Genomic DNA, 23,708 nt, shown 5'->3' with positions numbered 1-23,708 from the left:
TTTCCAAATTTCCCCTTTCTATTAAGGTACCAGTTATAATAGATTAGGGGCCCACCCTGCTCCAGTATGGCCTCATCTTAACTAGTTATATTTGAAATAACCTTCTTCTCAAATATGGACATCTCACACTGGGAAATACTGAGGTTAGAACATAGGAATTAAAAAAAAAAAGAACATAGGAATTTTGAAATAACACAATTTAATTCCTAACAGTCCCTTCTCCAAGTAAGTTGTATAGCTTAAAGTAGAGTCTTAATTTCAGAAAATATTTATCAGGAATATAAATGCTTTGTTATTTGCTTCCCACGGCTTAATCTATCTTTTCCTACTCATTTACATAAAATATGTGTATTCTGTTAATTTCATATCATAGGTTTTATGTTTCATGGTGTTTAGAATTTAGCAAAAATTTACCTATTGGGTGTCAGAGTTAAGCCATTGTTTCATTAAATGCTGATGATTTTCAAAAAAATATTTCCCAAACAACATATTTTAAAATAAAATTAGTGCAGTTTATTCATTGACACAATGTGATCAGAACTGCTGATGTTTAAGGTGTTGAACAATTCAATAAAACAGGAATATATTAAACTAGTCACAAATGAGGAATTATCGGCAAAATGGTTAAAATGTCTTTCAGTTACTAAATTGACAATGGGAATACATAAGTACTATACTGAAACTAGTATAGTGATATCCAAGATCATTTGAGAAAATGGCATTCACATGATCATTTGAGAATATGGCAATAACTAGTTTTTGTATTGGACTGGGGATAGCTTCCATAGGCAAAAGACTGGTGACAATTTTTTACATTATTACTAACGTATTTGATTGTTATTTTAGGTACCTGAGTAGCAGTACAAAATTTCCTCTTTGCTTATAAAATGGGTTCATTATCTACTCCTTTAGACATTTCATTATGATTTTTTAATTTTTAAGAGTTCAAAAGATATACTATACTACAATATTCAACAGATAATACAATTTCTGGTATCACTCGCTTTTAATCCAAAGCAAAATAATTTGGCTTTGTACTCTTTCAAATTTATTCGTTTACAGGGTAAACCTGGTTTTGCAGAATTTAATAAATGGATGCAAGCAGCTACCTGGGAAGGGCAAAGCATCCAGTTCACTCAAGGATCATGTAATCTGATACTAATAATGTTGCTCTCCCTTTCAGTCCTAAGTATGTTCCATAATCTCAGTATTTCCTAGCCTCTCATTAGGACAGGTTTTGTTTTTGGCACTCTTATTACCGAAATTAATCGGTCTTGAACTGTTGGGTTGGCTAAGTTTTCTATTTCCCATTTGTTAAATCACTGTGGGAATGGTATCAGGGCAACTATGTCCTGAATTTTAAAGGTCTTTTAAGCCTATTTTCTGCATCAGTTGGCTTTCCTCTCTTCCAGTCTCTCCCAGCTTTTTCTTTTTTTCCCCTTTTGCTTAGCTCCTTTTACACTCAAGCCGTGTAGGGGATTTAAATTCCAACCCGGAACTCAGAATGCCGCGCCTTGAATGACGGGAATCGTAGTTTTCGTGACTCCTCCCTAATCGCTTTTCACGCCGATTCCCTTCCACAGTGAAAAACTACAACTCCCAGAATGCGCCCGCGGGGTAGCCACCCCTATGCGCACGCGCCCTGAGGCCGCAGAATTTGAATCGGCGGCGTTGTTATTGACGCCATATTGGGGCCGGCGGCGGGTGGAATAGTCGTACAGAGGAGGGGGAAGCGGCTGGACGTGTTCGGTTGAGCTCCTGCCGCTGCCTCCACCTCGCAATCCCTCCACATCGACCGCCGCTCTCAAGCTCCTGACCTTACTCGGGCTTATTCGTGGCCGCGTTCCAGCCTCATACCTGACGGGGCTGGTTTCGACTTCCGAAGGGAGCCGGTCTCAGCGCAGGAGCGCCTCAGGCGCGGCGCAAAGCTCGAACGGACGGCGGGGGCGGCCGGAGCCTCTCCCGGGGGAGCTGTGCCTGAGGAGGCGGAAGAGCCCCCCTGACGCGGCTGTCGTGAGCGGCCGCCACCGCCCCTCCCGCTCTCGCCTGGGCCGGCCCGGCCACTGCCCCTGCCGCGGAGGCAGCGGAGGCGGCGGCGGCGGCGGCGGCGGCGGCTCCTCTCGTCTCCTCGCCGGCGCTGCACCACCCCGCCTTCCTGCTCTTGAGCCCGTCGGTTAGGCTCTCCTCGGGTCCCCGCTCCCCCCCCCCCACTTCCCTCACCCTCCCCTCCCGTCACCTCTCCCCGACCCCACCCGAGTCCGGCCTCGGCTGCCCCGGCCATGGCGTGCGGCGCCACTCTGAAAAGGACTCTGGATTTCGACCCGCTGCTGAGCCCAGCGTCCCCGAAGCGGAGGCGATGTGCGCCATTGTCGGCGCCCACCTCGGCTGCTGCCTCTCCGTCGGCGGCGGCCGCCGCCACCGCCGCCTCCTTCTCGGCCGCCGCCGCCTCGCCGCAGAAGTATCTCCGAATGGAGCCGTCCCCCTTTGGCGACGTCTCCTCCCGCCTCACCACAGGTGGGACTCGGCCCCGCGGCCGCCGGGGTGGGCTGGAGAACGGGGGTCCCGGGACGCGGAACCCGGCCCCAGGGATGGGGTTGCCGGGCTGGTCGTCCTCCTTCGCAGAAGTAGCAGTGGAGCGGCCGCTTTTCTTCCAGTTGGGTCCTCTGGCCCCGGCGACACAATAGAAGTGGCCTGATGTCAAAGGGGTGGGGGAGTCGGGAGGTGGGGAGGGCAGGGGCTGTGCCTTGCCGGGTATTGTGGGGAAGAGGAAGATCCTTTTCTTTGGGCTGAATGACTGGAATTGAGTGTTTCCGTAGTCTGGAGAGCCCCAGCGGAAATGATCAGAGAGGGTGATATTATTCATAAATTTAGGCGAGAGAAGAGTATAACGTTTCGCCCGAATCTCGATATCTGTCTCCTCGAATCGATTGGTTGCAGCCCTTAACTGTGGGACTGGGTGGTTTGAGGCGAGGCAGCAGCCCCTCCTCCAGTTCAGACATGGCTGATTTTAGTACAGAGGGGGTGGGGGGTGGGGATGGATGTCACTGGGGCGAGATCTAGGCCTGTCATTAATCACCCACGAGAACGCCACTTTGGCTGAGTCAAGACCTGTTTCCCTAGCAGGGTCAACAACAAAGAAAATGCTCTTCCCGAGTACTGTAATATGATCGTACTATGCGTCTAGACCCTGAGAAACTTGAACTTTTAATGAAAAGCGAATTGTACTGAAAATTGGGCCTGAGTAGTTGCTTCTGGTTGGAGGTGCTTTATTTCTCAACAGGGTACGGTGGGGGTGGGGGATGGGGTGGAGAACAGCCTAGGCCTTGAGAGTAATAAAGAAATCAACCCAAGACTCTAAGGCACTTAAGACTGTCTTTGCTTTTCATCTTGAAACATTTCCTGAAAGTGTCTATGGGGAAATGCCTTTTGGCTGCTTTGTACTGCATGTGTGTGTGCCCAGTTTTTTCTGTACTTTGAAAATCCTTGTGTGCCCCTGGCACAGTCCTAGGATAGGCTTTTGTGGACTGATAGTGTAAATCTCTTTGTGAGTATAGTATGCAAAGGTTTCATATTTGAGCCTTTAGTGATATCATTTGCAGACAAAGCCTTTTCATAGTTTAAGTGTTTTATTATCAGCTTTTAAAAAACCCGTGGGCAGTATATACCTCTATATTTGGCAACTTCCATTTGGAATTGTTTTGTTCAAGTCAGGTTTTTAAATATCCTTCCCCAGATTTTTAGGGACACCCTCAATGCCTAGGCTACCATTTCTGCTATTAAATATTTGACTAACTTAAGGATACACTATTTTAGAGTTGTAAAGAGTTTTCAGAAGAATTCTCAGTTTTATTTAGTAACTCTACCTAAACTGCCTTGTATGTAAAGGCATTGGTTGATTTACTGTTAGGCTTTGCATTAAAAGACAATCAGTGTTATGAGCTGGTGATTAAATTATTTTTAGATTTTTGTCTTTTTAGTCAAATGATATTGAAAATTGAAATGATACCTAGGAATCTGTACTTAACAAATAAGGCCACTTAAAAATAGCCCTGGCTAACTAGCTATGAATTTCCGGGGAGCCGGTGAATTAATACAGTGTTAGGTTTGGGAGTTTATCTTTAGTGTTAGGTTTGGGATATACTTTAGTATATCTCAATGCTGCAGTAGTCTTGAGCATATATGATTAACCAGCCAGGAGCTATATTTGTCTTCACTTTAAAGGGAATTTATTCAGGATTGCGATCTTTTACAAATTTCTCATTTCATTGATGCATTTGTAGCATTGGTTAATGCAGTTGGCTCCACATTGTCTCAAATTTCAATTGAGTGGATGATAATTTAGTAAATGACTGGAGTAATTGAAATTGTTTAAATAAGCCTGATGTTTCAAATTCATGTTTTCCAAAATATTGCTGTCATCTTCGGGGTGTTTTTAACATCTATTCTGGAAGTTTGATCATATCCTGAACTCTTAAAAATCACAGCCTAATTGATCATTTTGAGCCTGCTAAAAGATTTAATTTTTTCAACCGACTTGAGTATTAACAGAAAAAGTTGACTTGAGGAAAGCGGTTGAAATTGTAAAGTTTTGAATTTGCTAAAATTAACTTTTTTTTTTTTACTGTAATTTTGAATGATATTCTACATGAAGTTTAATTTGGCTTTGTTTTTAGATGGCCAGCTTGGGTAGGCTCCTGTGTGGTTTTTGTAATGATGTCATAATGGGAGCTGCAGTGTTGTGCAGGTATCAAAGACCTTTTCAGTTTTCATGTCCCCAGTCTTGGAAATAATTTTTCCAAGCACTTAATTTTTAGATTTTTGTTTTAACAGTGGTGATTCTCAAACTTTGCAAGAGTAAATGTCTGTATATCTGTGGCTGAAATAAATAGCTAGGGTTGGAAATGGAAAGTGATTTACCAAGTTGAGATTGACTAGGACTCTGCAGAAACTTTGTTTTCCTTTCATTTCTGTCAGTTCAAGTGTAATTTAAAAATTTAGAGCTAGAGTACTGAAATTATTTTTTTTTCAGAACATGCATATAATTTATTGTTTTATCATTGTTCTTTTCTGGAAACTTACATAGTGTGTTTTGACGTGTAGTTGAAATGATGTTCTGGCTTTACTAGTTTGAGGAACTTGGGATTTCAACCCTAGTTTATTTTAGTCATCCCAGGAAGATGATTCGAAAGTTTGACTTGATGACTGTTATTTAAATTATTTAAATCTGTATTTTTCAAACTGTTGCAACTTAATGCCAGGGAAAAGGAAAGGGCTGGTAAAAAAAAAAAAAAAAAAGTTTTATTGGAACCAGCCAGGGTCATTCTCTCCCCACCGCCCTTAAAGTATGGCTCATTGCCCGCTACAACTGCAGAGCTAGTATTTGTTATAGAGACTGTATTTCCCTAAAGCTCAAGTATTTACTGTCTGATCCTTTACAGAAAAAGTGTGTCCACTCCTGCCTTTCTAGGATGTCAGCAGTAAGGTTTATAATGCCTGGGATGTGAAAAGGGAAAAGTGAATGAGGATGGGGTGGGGGTAGACTGGGAAAAATGAATACCTCTAGTAGCTGCATCAGTACTCACCCTGGTAAGTTAGTTGAAAAGATTCTGTGCATTCTGTATACTTCTCTGTTGGCTTTTGAAACATCTCACAATATTATCTCTTAGCCAAAGATTGTTATAACATTCCCAAGAACCATCTAACATTACAAGAGACTGTCGATCAAATCAAACATATTGTTTTTCATAATTGTACTGAATAAGTGGTTTGGTAAGGAGATCCTTCTGTGGATGTCAACTACTTGGGAATTTGCTAGGCACTTATACACATTGTTTAGGTCTTGTTACCACTGCTCTGGTCTGCTTTAGGAATTGAGTTGGATAAAGAGTTAAATTCCTTTGTAAGAACTTATTGTATTTGCTGGAAACTTGCCATTAAAAATGGAAATTGCAGCTTGTGAATGGGGAAGGGTTTACAGGAACTTAGATTGTTCAGTAGACATTGATGCATGCCTGCAAACGGAGACACCAGCTGGCTTAAATGAAGTATAAACGGTTCTAGGCAAACAAATGAGATGTCTGTTGGAGGAGGCAGCATTTCACTTCAGATGTCATTTATATTGAGCCAGAAGTGTTTTTAATATTTTGTGGTTATTTAGACAGCTGTTAAATTGCTTCTAGTTTCTCAGTGGATTTGGCAAATAGACTGTTTTTAATGGTCTTTGTACTTCAAATTTTAAACCTGATATTTTACTTAAGCCTGTGTATGTAACTGCAGTTATTTCATATTCCTATGGATTATGGATTTAAGAATTGTGTGAGTTTGTGGCTTTTAAAAGCAGACGCACAGTTGTATTCATTACTGAGCTATTTTGTTTTGAAGAAAAATAAAGCCTAACTTGAGCACAGAAACACATAAGGTAAACATGGCTAGGTCAGAGCAGTTAGCCCTTTAGTTATAGATGCTACTAGTTACCATGGTTGCCACAGAAATAATCTGAGTTGTAACGGAGAATAATAAATTTCTTTAGTTCTTGAATGGCTTTATAGGAAAAAAAAATACACGGTGTTAAGTACCCAGGAGATCTTTTACTAAGTATTTGATGAACCCAGGAAGACACTATGGTAGAAAAACACTTCTGTCTTGAAAGGCTGTGAATAAGAGATTCAGTGGAATTAATTGCCCAGTTTTGCGTATTTTTTCTATTTGAAAACAAACTCTTGATTTCTCCCTCCACTTGAAGGATGCAGAATGATAACATGGCTTAAGTTTGGACCTCTTGGATAGGTGGTTCATCAAACTAGGTAATAGTGCTGGAGTGTTGGTTTTTTTGAGTACCTATAACCAGCGAGTTATGGTCCCTGCAGTCTTTGCGTTAACACTGTACTAATATTGTTGACTCACAGTTGTTCTCTGTACATATGTGAAACCACAGTGAATTTCTTGCCTTTGAAAAGACTACTTTGAAATAGTGTGAATACTTGTTCAAGCCTATGTGAACCAATCTGGCTGGCATCTGCAGATGGTAAAGAGGTCTTCAACAAGTGAATATAGTTCAAGAGATTCATCTTTTATCTTATTGCTCAGTTTACCAATGTTTGTCAGCTTTCTAAACATATAGGAAATGTGATCTAAAAAAAAAAAGGGGGGAAATGTGATCTATCACTAATAACTCAGTCTTGGAGGAAAGATTCTTTACAGGAATTGCCCCTTGGATTTTGAAAGGTTACAGTGGGTTATATGGGACTTGTATAGTTTGAAAGTAACCCAAAGGTATTCTTATCTGCCATAACTTCCCTCTTAATGTCTTATTACAAGGTTTTAAGATACTTCTCAAATTTATTGAAATAATAAATATAGCAATTAGTTTTAAGACTGATCAATACTTTTTCTGAGGCACTTGAAGCACACTCCATATACTGCCCCTCATTTTTCTAGACAATGATGATAAACATAGATTACGTGCATTATAATGTTTGAGATAGTCCCAGTAATAAGAATTTTACCATTTTAGGAGATCTGCACATTTGAAGAAATAAATTTTTTAAGTTTTTAGATGATTTTTAGGAGAAAATATTTTGTAATATGAAGTTCTAGTCTCTTATTTCTAAAAGAATTGAATGATTTAAGTTATAGCAAGTTTCTAATGTGATGAGAAGATATTGAAGCTCTACTGAGCAGGGAGGGAATCCTTGCAGGTAAATTAAAATTGTATGTTACATTGTCAGCTTTGGTGTTTATTTTGGGCCTTTTGATTAGACTTTTGAAGTATGCCAGATTGTTTAATCTTCTTTGTGGTGATAGGCTTTTATTTTGGTTGGTAGTGGTTTTTTAACCTTCCAGTAAAAGAAAAACAGAATATGCTTGTAGTTTGTCTTGGGGGGGGGTGGTGGAGGAGGTTATAACTTAATTTCCTCCTCCCTTTAAGAAATTGTAAGTCATTAGTTTATGTTAAATGTCATAGGCAGATCATCCTGAAATGAACTAGTGCTTTGCAACATTTTGATTATAGTATAATAATTACTATAATCAAAATGTGATATACGTTTCTGGGATTTGACTTAATTTTTATTTCTGGGTCTATTCATGTACCTGGTTTTTCCCAACATTATTAAAAATTTAAATATTTACTTTAGTTCAAGCTTTTATGAACCTCATTTGAGTTCAGATACTGTGCTGGTTAAGCAAAGAGATAGTCTGTCAAGGGACTGATAGAGCCACCACTGTGGATACTTCATTAGCTAGGTTGAATAAAAATAACTATAATCTTTATGCTATCTCAGTATTACTTGTTTTAATTCCTTGTAGACATTTATCTATGTAAGCATTCTATCCACTTTTGGTAGCATAGGTTTTGAAATTGTTTTACTAATTAAATCACACTGTTACTACTTTTGAAACATTAAAGTGATTTTTTTTTTCCTTAAGGTGATAGTTGAAGCTTGTTCATTGTTTCTGAAATTGTCTTTATTTTATGATGTATATTCTGACTTTGGTTTAGTATCCATTTTCATTTCCATTACTGTTAATTCTTAGAAAACTACCTCCAAAAATCAAACTAAAGTTTGGAGGGGGGACCTGGAAGAGTGGATTTTGTTTCTAAAAAAAAAAAAAAAAAAAAAAGGTATTGGACTGATCTAGCAATTGAAAAATAGAATGTAGAGTGGAGGAGTACCTACCTGGGTGGCACAGTTGATTAACAGTTTGACTTGGTTTTGGCTCAGGTTGTGATCTCAGGGTCATGAGATTGAGCCCCAGAGTCTCTGTTCAGCAAGCAGTCTGCTTGAGAGATCTTCCTCTCCCCGCCCTTATCCCCCAAAAATAAATAAGTCTTTTTTAAAAAAAGAATGTAGAGTGGAATTTGAAAAATCGCAGAAAGCCAATTTTTCGACCATTACTGTTCCTAAACTTTTCCATTTGTCACAGAGAATTGCCTTGTTCCTGTTACTAAAGTATAATTCTCTGATAGAAAAACTTTTCTAAGTGGTATAATTGGTTAAAAGTACAAGAAGTTTTAGGTTGATGAGACCGAACAGGAGAACTTGATGCTCACTGCAATCAGCCTTGGTCTAAGGTGAAAAAGGGTATGTTATCAGAGGCTGGCACTATTGTAATTAGTCCCATATGTGTGGCAGTGCTGACTTAGCAATTTAGAATAATTCTTCCTTTTAAAACATCAGTAAAACATTTCTGGTTAGATATAGATGCATGTTCTAAGAAGAGGCAGTTTAGAGATGGGGAAGTATCCCTTATATAAATATCTGAGTGTAACATGAAGATTTTGAAAATAATTATTCTTGCCAGTGATCACAGTTTTAGGACTGGGTAGATGAGACTCTTGCACTGCTTTGGTTAGTTACTATTTTCTTAACAGTTTGAAGTTTCAGAGAATTGAAATATCAGTAATTAGTAGTCATCTCTCTCTCTCTGACATCCTGGTTTTTTAAAAATAAGCTTTCCTCCTTGTTATTTATTGTAACTTTAAGTACTTGTGGAATGAATACTGGCTAGGTATTGTAGTATTATAATACTGGGGAGGGCAGTAGATGTTGAGCCTAAGCCCTGACGTCATGACGACTCTACCTTGTTCCAGCTGTGTGACCTTTCAGAAGACATTGAACCAAAGTCACATTCTCTTCATCTGTAAAATAATGCACATGATGTAATATCTGCCTTTAAGGATGGTTGTGAGGATTAAGAGCATTTCTCGTCCCAAAGTGTTGGAGATAATCACAATGGGGCAACCTCAAGTGGAACATTTTATACTGTCCAGCAATCCTGACATTCCAGTGAATAACCTTGCTTCTACTTCACAAATAGGAGCCATCAAATGGCAGCTTCGTTTTTCCCAGTATCTACACTACCAATTTTTGTGCTAATCCTGTTCTCCTTTTAATATTACTGAAGAAGTTTAAACGAAATAATTAAAGCACTTTACACAGTGAGATAAGGATTCTCTTTCTCTGAAAGAATCTTCTCTTGATTATTTTCCTCTTGCAACTGAATCTTTGCTTTTGGTTTTAAGTATTGTTAAGATTATACTTAATCCATTATAATATAAGAAATAAAACATCCTCATTTTCCTTCAGCAGTCATCCAGATTCTTCAACTTCAAAAACAAATTGAGAGCGCTTTCAAATAGCTCTTGTCATGTCACCAATGATTTCCATGGTTTATAATCAATCCTCATCTTGTTTGACCTTTCTTAGAGCATTTTATGCTATTCTTCCACTCCTTTTTGAAATAACTTTTTGAACTCTTCCACTTTTGTTGCTTTCTGTTTTCATTTGGTCATTAAAGTTAGGAGTTCTTGGTTCTAATTCATCTGCACTTTTGTTTAGCTTAATAGCTCCGTAAGCAATCACATGCATGCTCCTGACTAGTTTTCACTTACAGATGAAGCTCTAATTTATATATTTAGTTCAGATCATTCCTTTCAGATCTGGTCATGGGGAATTTGGACCTTTTATTTTTATTGTTAGATCTTCCCAGAAGCCATTCCTTCCCCCAGAAGTCAGGATTTTTGTGAACTGTGTTGACTTTTAAATATTCACAGCTAATTTACAAATATATGGGATAAACAGATGTCTGTGGACTTCCTCATTGCCTTCTGGTATGAAAGGTAGTCTTAGGGATCCCTGGGTGGCGCAGCGGTTTGGCGCCTGCCTTTGGCCCAGGGCGCGATCCTGGAGACCCGGGATCGAATCCCACATCGGGCTCCCGGTGCATGGAGCCTGCTTCTCCCTCTGCCTGTGTCTCTGCCTCTCTGTCTCTCTCTGTGTGACTATCATGAATAAATAAATAAAATCTTTAAAAAAAAAAAAAAAAAAAAAAAAAAAAAAAAAAAGAAAGGTAGTCTTAATTGCTTTTTTAAAGCAGATGTAATAGAAAAGTAAATGCATTTGTTCACTGTCAATCACATAACATGAATTTCATATTTTAAGGAAGATGTTTTAGGAAAAATGAATCAATATATGTAAATGTCATGTAATGAGTCTAAGTTTAATTTGGTTTACTGATTTACAGAATATTTTACTGCTAGAGAGGAGCATGTCTAATTTTGAACTACAAAAGACATGTAGGTTAGGGTAACAGATATTTTTGTACTTGAAGTAGTCTGCTTTTACTGCTTTCCTTCTCCCCTCCATTTCCCAGAATGTCCAATAATAAATAAACCAACCACTTTTCTTTTTAATTGCCACAGTAGATGAGTTATTATTTTAAGGAGGAGACAAAAACATAAATGCCCACAATTCAGGCAAGTAATATAAATGAGTGAAGTAAACTACATGGAATTAGTGAATTTTATTTTTTTTTTTTGGCATTTTTTATTTTATTTTTAATTTTTATTTATTTTTTATAATAAATTTATTTTTTATTGGTGTTCAATTTACCAACATACAGAATAACACCCAGTGCTCATCCCGTCCAGTGCCCCCCTCAGTGCCCGTCACCCATTCACCCCCACCCCCCGCCCTCCTCCCCTTCCTTCCACCACCCCTAGTTCGTTTCCCAGAGTTAGGAGTCTTTATGTTCTGTCTCCCTTTCTGATATTTCCCACACATTTCTTCTCCCTTCCCTTATATTCCCTTTCACTATTATTTATATTCCCCAAATGAATGAGAACACGTAATGTTTGTCCTTCTCCGATTGACTTACTTCACTCAACATAATACCCTCCAGTTCCATCCACGTTGAAGCAAATGGTGGGTATTTGTCGTTTCTAATGGCTGAGTAATATTCCATTGTATACATAAACCACATGGCACTTCTTGCCATGGCATTAAATGTTTCCTGTGGCATGTATATTTTGGGTTTTGGATTTGGGATGGTTCAGTTTACTCTTTCCCTTCCCCGTTTACAGCTTTTTTGGTTTTCATAGATTGTAAGCTATTTGAGATGTTTAACAGATAATAAAGAAATAAAAAACAAAAGCAACAAAGTGAACATTCCTTTAGAAACTGATGTCATAAAATAGAGATATGAAACTTACTGGATATTAGGGAGGAATCTCCGGCTGATTGAGCATTTTTGGACTCCTTGAAGTAGTGACTCCGATTGTGCAGTTAATTTGTAAAATTTATACTTAGACCTGCAGGTTTTAGCAAATTGAGTCCTTTATTTCAAATAAGTAATCATTGGCTATTATAGTACCAGTGAAATAATAGAAGTTGACCTGTAGTGATTATGATTTTTCTTTCTGTTGTTGGAGATAATTGATAAATGAATGTGTCTTTATAGCAAAATATTATATGTTGTAAACTTAGAATCTAAGCCAGTTGTTTTTGAAGCATTGTAGGTAATACCTTAATGTTTATATAATTTTGTGCAGCAATATTATGATTAGGATTTACCTTAATCCAGATAGATGTTAAAATTCTACATGTAGGAGGTGTTCAGGTGGTTCAGTCAGTTAAGCGTCTACCTTTGGCTCAGGTCATGATCCCAGGATCCTGGGATCGAGCTGTGCATCTTGGCTCCCTGCTCAGCCAGGAGCCTACTTCTCCCTTTTCCTCTACCATCTCCCTGCTGTGTATGTGCTCTCACTCAAATAAGTAAATTAAATAATAAATAAAATCTTTAAGAAAAAAAAAACACTTCTAGATATGATTTGATAATCTTGTGTTAAAATTTGGTTCCAGGTCCCTTTGACGTAGTAATTTTAAAGTGAATTAAAAATGGCATCAACTCATTCTTTTTAGTTAGATAGCTCTTGGCTGAGTAAGAACATTGTCCTTAAGATTCCTTCAAAGAGAACATAAGAGCTGTTTTAGTTTCTAGACATATCCTGGGAAAATACTTTATTTACAAAGATGGGCTTCCATAGTGTGACTCAGTTGTGTATGTTGACAATGTCTAGTATGTAGTTCAGAGATCTAGATTTGGTTTGTTACTTTATTTGGTACAGTTCGGCAGTTCCTTATTTTTAGGTCTTATTGCCAATTGCAGGTTTTCTTTACTTGTGTACAAGTTTTTTCATTTGTGTTCTACCTAGAACTTTGAAAATTTATTTATTTTTAATCCCATTGCTTGAGTTGGTTAGATGAACTTTCACTTTATTTTTTCAAAGATACTTCATAGAGAAATGAAGGTGATACAAAAATGTCTTATATACCTAAACTTAAAACTTTTTTAATTTAAACTGTTAATGAGACTTGTTATGTTTGATTTACTAATTATGTCAATGGGAAAACAGCAAGTTTACGCAGGTCTAAAGCAAAGGTTTAGTTTCACGTCACATTTTTAGACATCTTATGGACTGTATCTAGAAGGACATTTGTAGTTGCATCTAATTCCATATTCCTCTCTGCTCTCAATTTCATCTTGCTATTTCTCTTACACATGTCGACTTATTTCTTAATCCCATCAACTGCTTTCTTCTTCTGTATTGACCTTATTGGCACAGGCTTTCTTAAGTAATCAGTGGCAACTAAAATGAATAAAACAGTTTGGGAGTAGGCTTAATACTGCCACAAGCCAGACTTTTTCTTTTCACATTTACCTGGATTTTTTACTCAGTTTATGGGTTTTAAAAAATACTCTTGAGGAATAAATGCTGGCTCATTGATAATCTCTCATTTGTTAAGGAGAAGAATTTTATTGGCAATCTTAATGGCATTTACTAGATTTGGGAATGAAAATGCCATTAGTCACAGAATTTGCTGACTTTCATGTAGACCTAGTGAGGTGGAAGAAATCTTAGTATTTTATGGTAAAAGGAGGATATAGTTTTTAGGATTCTGACAAGGGATATAACCACCATTTGTGGTGTAGTTTGATATGAAGATAACTGTATATTTTGCTCTAAGTGATTTGCTACAAATTCGTCCTGTGCACATAAGCCAAATATGAAGGCAGCATTATTAAAACTGGCATGTGCAACTGATATGTAAGTAAAGCTTCATTTGATTTGACTTTTTCTTTAATGGACCATAGATTGTGTTGGCAACACACTATTACGTATTATATGTACTTGGAATAAAATGTCACTTGGCAGTTTGATGAAAGATGGCTAGATTTAAGTAGTTTAAGACTAGGTAGACATAAGAATTTTATTGATGAATGGAAGACCTCTATCCAGCTGATACAAGAAGCAACTTCAGTCAGCCAGGTATCTAGGTTGAATTTACAATGTGAGTTGTGGAAAATTGAATCTGGGGAAATTTCTTGAGTTAATACCTTTAAAACTGTATACCTCTCCAAATTGAGATAAATGAGTTTGAGACCTGAAGTTAGCTGAGATCTTGGTCAAGTTAAGTTGGATTATTCACTGAATAACACTGTTGTTTACATGTTACCAGTATTAGAGCATTTATGCACATGAGGAGGCTTGGATGACATAGTTGCATCATATTAGATGAAAAAGCATTGAGGCAAAGCATTCAAAACTATTCAGCTCTTTGGGTGGTTCAGTCGGTTGAGGACCCTACTCTTGATCTTGGCTCAGGTCATGACCTCAGGGTCCTGGGATAGAGCCCCACTGCATGGGGCTCCTCAGCAGGGAGTCTGCTTGAGGATTCTCTCCCTCTTCCTACCCTCACACGCATGTCCACATGAGTTGTCTCTAAAATAAATACATCTTTTAAAAATTCTTCAGCTCTTTAGTTGATAGTATCAAGTTGGCAAAGGTGTAGTGCAGCTGGAACTCTCACATATATATTGCTGGTGGGGATGTAAAATGGTACAATTACTGTGGAAATGGTTTGTCAGTTTCTTACCATGCTCTTAACCACATAATCAGGCCATCCAATTCCTCTTCTAGGTATTTATTCAAGAGAAATGAAATTCATCCACCTGTAGACTTGTACTTGAATGTTCATGGTAGCCTTATTTATAATAGCCCCAAGTTGGAAGCAATTCAAATGTCCATTAAAAGGAGATTGGGGGGGGGGGAAGAAAGAAAGAAAGAAAGAAAGAAAGAAAGAAAGAAAGAAAGAAAGAAAGAAAGAAAGAAAGAGAAAGAAAGAAAAGAAAGAAAGAGGAGATTGGATAAGGGGTGTGTGCATGTGTGTGTATATATAGACACGATGGAGTACTAAATAAAAAGAAAGGACTTACTGATACATGAAACATCATGTATGAATCTCAAAAGCATTTTACTGAATCATACACAAATCTATACTTTTTATGATTCCATTTATATGATAAATTTTCAAAAAGGCAAAAATGTTTCAGATAGTGAAAGCAGATGAATATTATGGTAATGAAGGTGAGGGGTGAATAGGAGCAGGAGCATAGGAGAACTTTTTGAGGTGATAAAGTTCTTTATTATGATAGTGGTGGTTTCAAGACCTGTATGCATGCATTTGTGAGAACCTTTCAAGTTGTACAATTAAATTGGTGAATTTATTTTGTAAATTATATTTAAAGATTCCTTAGCTTGTTATAGCATCTCTTAAGTATTAGACTACCATCTAATACAAAGCTAAATTTTAAAAGGTTTTACTACATTAATCTTAGGCTAGATCTTGTTTGACCCCTCTGTGAATCTTAGGAAACCCATTTTCTTTCTTTCTTTCCTTTCCCTTTCTTTCCCTTTCCCTTTCCCTTTCCCTTTCCCTTTCCCTTTCCCTTTCTTTCTCTTTTTCTTTCTTTCTTTCTTTCTTTCTTTCTTTCTTTCTTTCTTTCTTTCTTTCTTTCTTTCTTTCTTTCTTTCTTTCTTTCTTTCTTTGAAACCCATTTCTATCAAGGTACTTAACTGTTCAGGAGACAGCCATTTTATTTCACACTTGGTATCTTCATTTTTATTTTAATTTTTTATTGAAGTTTGATTTGCCAACATATAGTATAACATCTAGTGCTCATCCCATGGTACCTTCATTTTTATTTTATTTTTTTAAGATTTTATTTATTTATTCATGAGATACAGAGAGGGGCAGAGACATAGGCAGAGGGAGAAGCAGGCTCCATGCAGGGAGCCCGATGGGGGAATCAATCCTGGGACTCCAGGATCAAGCCCTGGGCCAAAGGCAGGCACTAAACCGCCAAGCCACCCAGGGATCCCGGTACCTTCATTTTTAAATCACAGACTATTTCAAATAAATGGAAAAGACTGAAAATGACCATTTTTAATATAAACAAATGTTAAGATTCTGAAAAATGTTACAGATAAAGTACTTCTTATTCAGTCTTCCAGTGTGTAATTCTGTAGTGCTTATTAAGCCGCAGATTCTTGTATATGTAACAGGTTTGTTCACCCACAAAATTTACACAAATAGAGCTTCTTCACAGAATGTATCTTTTTGCAACTTTTTCTCAGTTAAAATAATGAAATTGGCAGGATCTAAAATGTGTAAGGGGACTGACTGTCCCCTCAGATTCTTCTTCAAAAGCCCTAAAAGTTCTTACTGGGGAAATAATACAGTTTGAGAAAAGAAATGGGAGAATTAAGTATATACCTAAAAAAAAACAAAACAAAACAAAACAAAAAAACCCACCAGTATTAAATTTTTTTAATTTAATTTTAAATTAAATTAAAAAAATTTTCATCTTCCACAAATCTTTAGCCTTCAAGTAAGCTTTCAGTTCATTTTAAAATTTTTAAAATTAACACACCATTGTAGAATTAAAGCCACCTTAATTTTTGTTTAAATTTGTTTTGGGTTGGGATTAATAAATTTAGGATGTAGTTTCACATGGATAATCTAGGAGCTATGGTGGTTGTAGGAAAGTCTGTTTCGAGGGTAGTGGAAACCTCAAGGGAGGGATTTTCTAAAGAGGCTAAATAGTAACTCTATATTGAGTTACTAATCTTTCCAGAATGAACCATACTGGCCAAAGGTACACGCTTGATAGGATTTTACCTGTTTAGATGGTTGTGGTTGAAGGTAATGGCACTGTGGTACGATGGTTCTTACTGAGTACCTGTTACATACCACTTTATGTGGGTTTTTACACCCAAGATTCAGAACAACACTTTTTGTTGTTAATGCTGTAATATTTCTGTTGGACTGATGGCCATGACCATTTAATGTATAGTAATTTTTAGTTCCCCATCAACTTTGTCATTTTGTTTGACCTGCTGTCAATACTCACTGGTTTGTGCTTATATATATACTTATAGTGCTCCCCACTTCTAATTATTGTCTTTTCAAAGACTGTTTAATAGTTCTGTGTGTGATGAATAAGTAGCCTTTGAATTTGGGATTTTTAAGACTCTGAGTTAAACTAAATTGAATTAGAAGTTCACAAGACTCCCTTTACTTTGAATGAAAAACTTAAATTTGTCTTTTGCTAATCAATGCTCAGAAAGAATGGTGTTGTAGGATATAGCTCAAATCCTGGTGGTGTGTATATGCTATTTCTGAATGAGTGCCCCCATTAATGCTGAAACAAATTCCTCAAGAATATCAGTTGTCTGGATATTATTTGAAGAAAATATTTTCAGTAGATTGATTGTACTAATTGTTGGAAACAGCCTTCTTTTTTTTAAACTTCATAGTTTTTATCTTCCCAATTTTTTCCTTCTAGAACAAATTCTGTACAACATAAAACAAGAGTATAAACGCATGCAGAAGAGAAGACATTTAGAAACTAGTTTCCAACAGACAGATCCATGTTGTACTTCTGAGGCACAACCACATGCATTTCTCCTCAGTGGACCAGCTTCACCAGGTAATAATAAACTTAGTAATAAGTGAAAGGAAATGTTACTTAGTATGGGAAAAGGTAATCTTAAATTGCCTTTAATCATTCAAGTTTCTGTTTCTCCCCCTTGGTTTAAAAATGTTTATACAAATAATTCATGATCTTGTAGAATATGGTACAAAGTAAGTATTTGCTGCCTGGATTCCCACTACTCAGAGACAACCACCTGGATATAATACCCCTAAGTGGACTTCCCCATAAGGGTTACGATTTGTAGCCTTCATTAAAACAAAAATATTAACTTTCTCTGTTAAGTGTAGATGCACCTTACCATGGTTGACTATTATGCCCTTTTATGAACTTCTCATAATTATTTAACCACTAATGAAGATAATCAGACTGAATTTCCGGTAATAAAAGTATTTACAAAAGTGTCCTCGTTCATGCACCTTCATACATTTGTCCTGTTAGGATAGATTCTTAAAGGTTTGCAAACTGGCTCTTAGTTTAGTAAAATTCTCAGCAAAATAGTTTTTCTTGTGACCAAAGTTGCCTGCCCCCTTTCATTTCCTCCTCCCAGGAAGGATAAGAAAACCTATCAGAATAAAAAACCATTCAGGGGCTGTTGGCTGGCTCTGTAGGTAGAGCATTCACCTCTTGATCTCAGGGTTTTGAGTTCGAGCCCTGCATTGGGTGGTAGAGTTTATTTAAAAAAAAAAAAAATTCAAAGGCTATAAAATAGTCATGAAATTAGATTAGGACACATAAAATTGTTCAAAACTAAATTCTGCCGTATTCCTGCCAGTTTGCGGGGGTGGGGAGATAGGTGTGTATACATGGGTGAAACATTGTTAGGGGGAGGTGAGGGTAGAGATTAGATTTATATCAGCAGGAAACTAAGTCATCATCATTCAGTCAATTTATTTAGATCAACTAACTGGCAGCCTCAACTAACAAAGCTAGGAAGATAGCCTTCATAGTTACAAAGTTGTTATACTTTATTTTGTGATAGACACAGCTCTAACAAGCATATTAATTAAGTGGTCCCAGCCATGCATGTTACAAAAAAGTGAAAAGAGGATTGGGGGTCCAGGAACAGGTACACAGAGCAGGACAATTGATAGCAAATCTATGTATTTGAGTGTGTATAAAATACTTGGAGCAGTGTTAAAATAGAACATCATGTCATAATCCTGAGTTTTCAAAAGATTAATTTCAGATGTTCTTTTCAATAAATAATGATGTAAGTTCATTAAGTAGTACTTTAAGAGGAATGCATTCTGAAGAAATCTTTTATATCAAGTATCACTATCTGATGATGCTAAGTGGCTGTTCCATTAATAATCTTAAGCACTCTGAACCATAAAATTTAATGTTGAATATTAGGATTATATTCACAGTATTTTTTACCTAGCTGTTACTCCTTAACTAAAAAAACATAAACTTTATTAAGTTTTGTTTGTATCTTGTACTTTTCTCCAATTACCTTCAGACTTTTTACTTTATAATTTGATTATATACATCTTGCTGTGTTTTTCTAGAGTTGTAAATAGCTGATAGTATTAAACCTGTTTTAAGACTCCTTGGGAAATACTGTGCTAAAAACTTACAGAAAATGCTTTCATATGAAAACTGAAAAGATCCAAATGAAACCTCTGCATTTAGAAGATCCTTTTTATGATGGCTCTAAATCGTGCTTTTTTTTTTTGGGTTCATGTTATACATAGGGACTTCATCTGCAACATCCTCACCATTAAAAAAAGAACAGCCCTTATTTACTCTACGACAGGTTGGGATGATCTGTGAACGTTTGTTGAAAGAACGTGAAGAGAAAGTTCGAGAAGAGTATGAAGAAATATTGAACACAAAACTTGCAGGTATGAAATTATTTTAGAATCTCCTAGAAGCTTACTGTTAAGAAATGCATTATTTCCCACATGTCCTTAATGTTGGTTAAATTATCCTATCTATCCACTGGTTACAGTATGTTTTCTAAGAACTGGAGAATTTCAGTTCGAGAAAGGAAGTTAACTTTCCTGTTGCTCATGGCCCTCCTTAGTGACCTCAAGAAATAGTATTACTTAACCTTATAGATCAGGAACAGTATTAATGTGAACTAGATTTTTCTTTTGATATTCCTGTGCTGAACATTTGACTTGGCTATTCACCTCAGTTTGCTTTTGGATTTTTAGACTACATCTTTCATGAGAACTTTCCCATCAGTCTAGATACATTTATTGTGTATGGTCAGTTAATGAGGACGTTTTTCTCCCCGATTTTTAAGCCAGATTCTACTCGGTATTGATAGTGTAAGCTTTTTTATTCTAAAGTCTTAAATGAAGGGGCTAATATAGGCAAGAGAATTTGCTTAGTTATGTAATGTCTTTTTCTTTTCTATTTATTTTTTTTGTAACATCTTTTTCTGTGACAGTTGATTAGGCTACATGTGGATGCTTTTGGACATATTTGTTAAACTTTTGTTTTTCTGTTTCTTTTCATTTAAGTACTTCCTGCCACTCGGGGATCCCTGGGTGGCTCAGTGGTTTAGCGCCTGCTTTCGGCCCAGGGTGTGATCCTAGAGTCCTGGGATGGAGTCCCACGTCGGGCTCCCTGCAATGGAGCCTATTTCTCCTTCTCCCTGTGTCTCTGCCTCTCTCTCTCTCCATGTGTCTTTCATGAATAAAATCTTAAAAAAAAAAAAAAAATACTGCCACTCATAGATCACTTACAGTAAACTTTCAGAGTAGAAAGATAGCCTTTTATTTTTAATAAGTTAAGAAATAAGCTCCTACCCTATACATGAGGTTGATTTGGACATTTGTAGGTTTCCTGACCAAGCTCTGTTCTTTGATTTGATAAAACTAATTACTATTACAGAGGTTATGGGTCTGATTCAAAGGGCCAATTTAGAATTGTTTCACTATACATATTAGATTTTTTTCAGAGTTTATCTGGCTCTAAAATATTAGTACATTTTGCAAATTTTATAATTGATATGTACCTTTATTTATAGAACAATATGATGCATTTGTGAAGTTTACGCATGATCAAATAATGCGACGATACGGAGAACAGCCTGCTAGTTGTAAGTATCTCCATCCTTTATGGAGAAGACAATTACTGTAATTATCTACATGCTCAAGAGAATTTAACAAAATCATGGAGAAAAAGGTTCGAGGAGGTAGGCAGCAAAACTTTACTAAAGTTTTACTTTCATTTACTTAAATATGTAGGGCAGCATTGGGGTTGAAGTTCTGGTATGTCTTTGAATTTTGACCTGGACTTTGCACTAATTTTCCTTTTCCTCCCCCTTTAGATGTTTCATGAATCACGTTTTCTGCATTTGTGGGCTGCCTTGTTCCTTGTTGAGTTGTTGCAAGAGGTCCTAATTATGACATGCAGCAATGCCAATACCCCCCTGTGAATACAGGTTATTTCAAGCTTTCGTCAGTGGCAACCACTCTTAGGCAGCAACTGGTTTTGGAAATTACCCTGATGTCAGTACCATCTGGATGTGGACCTTTGCTACCTGTATTAATGCCAGTGGCCTCATTTGCTGTATCATTACAATTTGGCTTCTTATATTAATATGTTTGAAAAGGATTAAAGCTGGTATTCTAAGAACATGCCCTTCACTGGTTGTGTAAATAAAACTGTAGAATGACATTTCAGATGAAGTTAGTGTGATTTTAATTGTGCACTCCAACCAAGCTGTAACCAGGTATTAATAATTTAGAATGTAATCCCAGGACATTATTAAGCAAATAGCCTACAGCGCTTCCTGTGAAATCGTGAAAGAGGGAGGGCATTTCTGTATTCCAGGACTTCTTGGGGTTTCAGAAAGGATTTACAGGATTTTTTTCCCTTAAATTTTTTTCTTTTTTTGGGTAGTTTTTATTTATTTTATCAGTCTTTTTAACAAATGTTTATTGCTGCATTTTTCCCCCAGTGTGTTGTCGTTTTATTGGCCTTATATATAGTACTGGTATATAGCTGGAAGAATAAAACATTTACTTCTAATTTGCTTTAATGTACAGATGGGTAATATCTGAATAAAGCCAGTGTTTTAAATGTAAGCATTTTCCAGGAATCAATGAAGTTGATTTTCCAGTAAGATTTAAAAATCTTTTCATATACCAAGTAATGTAAGATGTGAGTGCTATTTTCAAAACTGAGTTCTGATTCCAAATTGTTTATAACTGACCACATGATAGAATGTTACATAATAGATGTTTTAACAGCTGTAAATTTTTTACCTCCATGGTATCAGTAGAATCCAAGTTTTTTTTTTAAAGATGATAGATGAAAGCATGATTCAGCACCTTTAATTCCCTTTCCAAACACAGCTTTGTTACAATGAAGTGAGCAAAAAAATGCTTCAGTGATTTCTTTTGTTGAATTATTTTAGCATATTTCCACTAATTAAATCAATCATAAATGTACTGGGGCATTTATATTTATAATTGACCTAATTAGTAGAAGAAAGTATTTTTTTGCCTTTTTAATTTTGGTGATTATACCTCATCAATTCCTTGTTTAAACAAGGCCAGGGCTTGAGGGCTTTCACAAGATCCTCAGATAATTCATATGCCCATTAAGTGCTTGAGAAAGGTTGGTATAGTGCAGGGTAGCCATAAATAAGGTGGGTAATTCTACCTAGTTTTAATGGACTGATAGAGATTCTCAACCTTAGCACTACTGACAGTTTGGGCCGATCAGTCTTCATTGTGGGAGCCTACTGTGCATAGGATGTTTAGCAGCATTTCTGGCCTCTACCACTAGATGCCAATAGCACACCACACCCACCCATCCCACCCCCCACTTGTGACCACCAAAATACTGGGATTTCTAGGAAAATGCAGGCAGTAAGTTGAAACATGGAGGGGTGGGAGGTGAGTGAATATAAATACATTTTATCCCTTAACCCCAGTAAGGACAAAAATGATCAACACGTTTAAGTAAACATGTGTGAATTTTCATATATTTAAATTGATAAAAGAACTGGTTTTCAAACTTGGAGGGCAAGATACTAAAAGGAAAATCTGTACTGGCAATCTCCACGGAGCTATAAGTAATACAGTTTTAATTCTAGATTCAAGTGGATCAAGAATATTTCCTCTGCAGTCAAATTTCTGCCTATTACTTTACCAAAAGGTAAATATTGGCTACCTTAATGATTTCCAGTAATTGTGTGAAGTAATGCCAGAAAATAAGAAATGTAGGCAACCTCTTGGATTTAATTGTAATTAGATGGACCCCAGTAGTTGATTACTCTAGTCCAAATACCAACCATAGTTAATCTCAGAAAGATATTAACTACCTAGGGATTCTGAATTTCCAGAGATCCCTGAAATTACTTTTCAAAGATAAATAGCTACAGAATTACATGCGCTGTCATTCTTTTAGTAAAAGGCAATACTGGTATGGTATTATACTTAGGTTGCTATATAACGTGTTCAGTAAATCCCGGATTAACAAGGCCATATCACCAGGTATAATTCTATTTTTGAGGAAAAATAGGCATAGGCAATCTGAGAAAAATAGATATTGGAGATTTAGAATATCAAAGTTATCTTTGGCTTACAGCAAGAACTTCTCTAAAGAAAATAGTAAATAAATGAAACATTAACAAATGAGGCAAATTTTTTTTTTTTTTTTTTTTTTTTGTATCAGCAGTATTAACTGGAGAGCTTTTAGGAAAGAGTCCCAGGTTCCAACTCCTTAGACTGCTCTGGAAGGTTATGGGGAGAGAAGCACTGTTGGAATCTATTTAGGTAATCCAAGCAGCCAGGGTTGGAAATAATGGTCTTGGTCTTATTTGGGTTCTCTGTATTCCTTTAGTTAAAGTTCTACGGTAACTGGTGTTTAATAAGCAAATATTCTGGGATCCCTGGGTGGCGCAGTGGTTTGGCGCCTGCCTTTGGCCCGGGGCGCGATCCTGGAGACCCGGGATCGAATCCCACGTCGGGCTCCCGGTGCATGGAGCCTGCTTCTCCCCCTGCCTGTGTCTCTGCCTCTCTCTCTCTCTCTCTCTCTCTCTCTCTCTCTCTCTCTCTCTGTGACTATCATAAATAAATAAATAAAAATTAAAAAAAAACATTTAAAAAAAAAATAAGCAAATA

The 23,708-nt window shown here is 37.0% G+C and overlaps 1 protein-coding gene across 1 annotated transcript; it reads left to right on the top strand.

Annotated features, from left to right (window-relative positions):
- The first annotated feature begins 1,685 nt into the window (after nucleotides 1-1,685).
- AKIRIN2 (akirin 2) lies at nucleotides 1,686-21,257 on the top strand. The gene is made up of 5 exons (XM_055330583.1): nucleotides 1,686-2,514; nucleotides 17,470-17,613; nucleotides 19,314-19,463; nucleotides 20,600-20,671; nucleotides 20,903-21,257. The coding sequence occupies exons 1-5, from the start codon at nucleotides 2,280-2,282 to the stop codon at nucleotides 20,911-20,913; spliced, it is 612 nt and encodes a 203-aa protein (XP_055186558.1). The 5' UTR covers nucleotides 1,686-2,279; the 3' UTR covers nucleotides 20,914-21,257.
- The last annotated feature ends 2,451 nt before the right edge of the window (nucleotides 21,258-23,708 follow it).

Source organism: Nyctereutes procyonoides, unplaced genomic scaffold (genome assembly GCF_905146905.1).
Source record: "Nyctereutes procyonoides isolate TBG_1078 unplaced genomic scaffold, NYPRO_anot_genome, whole genome shotgun sequence".
NCBI classification, from domain to species: Eukaryota; Metazoa; Chordata; class Mammalia; order Carnivora; family Canidae; genus Nyctereutes; species Nyctereutes procyonoides.
Note: the sequence above shows the minus strand (reverse complement) of the source record. Positions and strands in the feature narration are given on the sequence as shown.

What these genes read in the sequence shown, in the direction of transcription:
- AKIRIN2 (XM_055330583.1), top strand. Translation starts at nt 2,280, where the DNA reads ATGGCGTGCGGCGCCACTCTGAAAAGGACTCTGGATTTCGACCCGCTG. An exon ending in CTCCTCCCGCCTCACCACAG is followed by an intron (nt 2,515 to 17,469) that starts GTGGGACTCGGC and finishes TTTTCCTTCTAG; the next exon opens with AACAAATTCTGTACAACATA. An exon ending in CAGTGGACCAGCTTCACCAG is followed by an intron (nt 17,614 to 19,313) that starts GTAATAATAAAC and finishes TGTTATACATAG; the next exon opens with GGACTTCATCTGCAACATCC.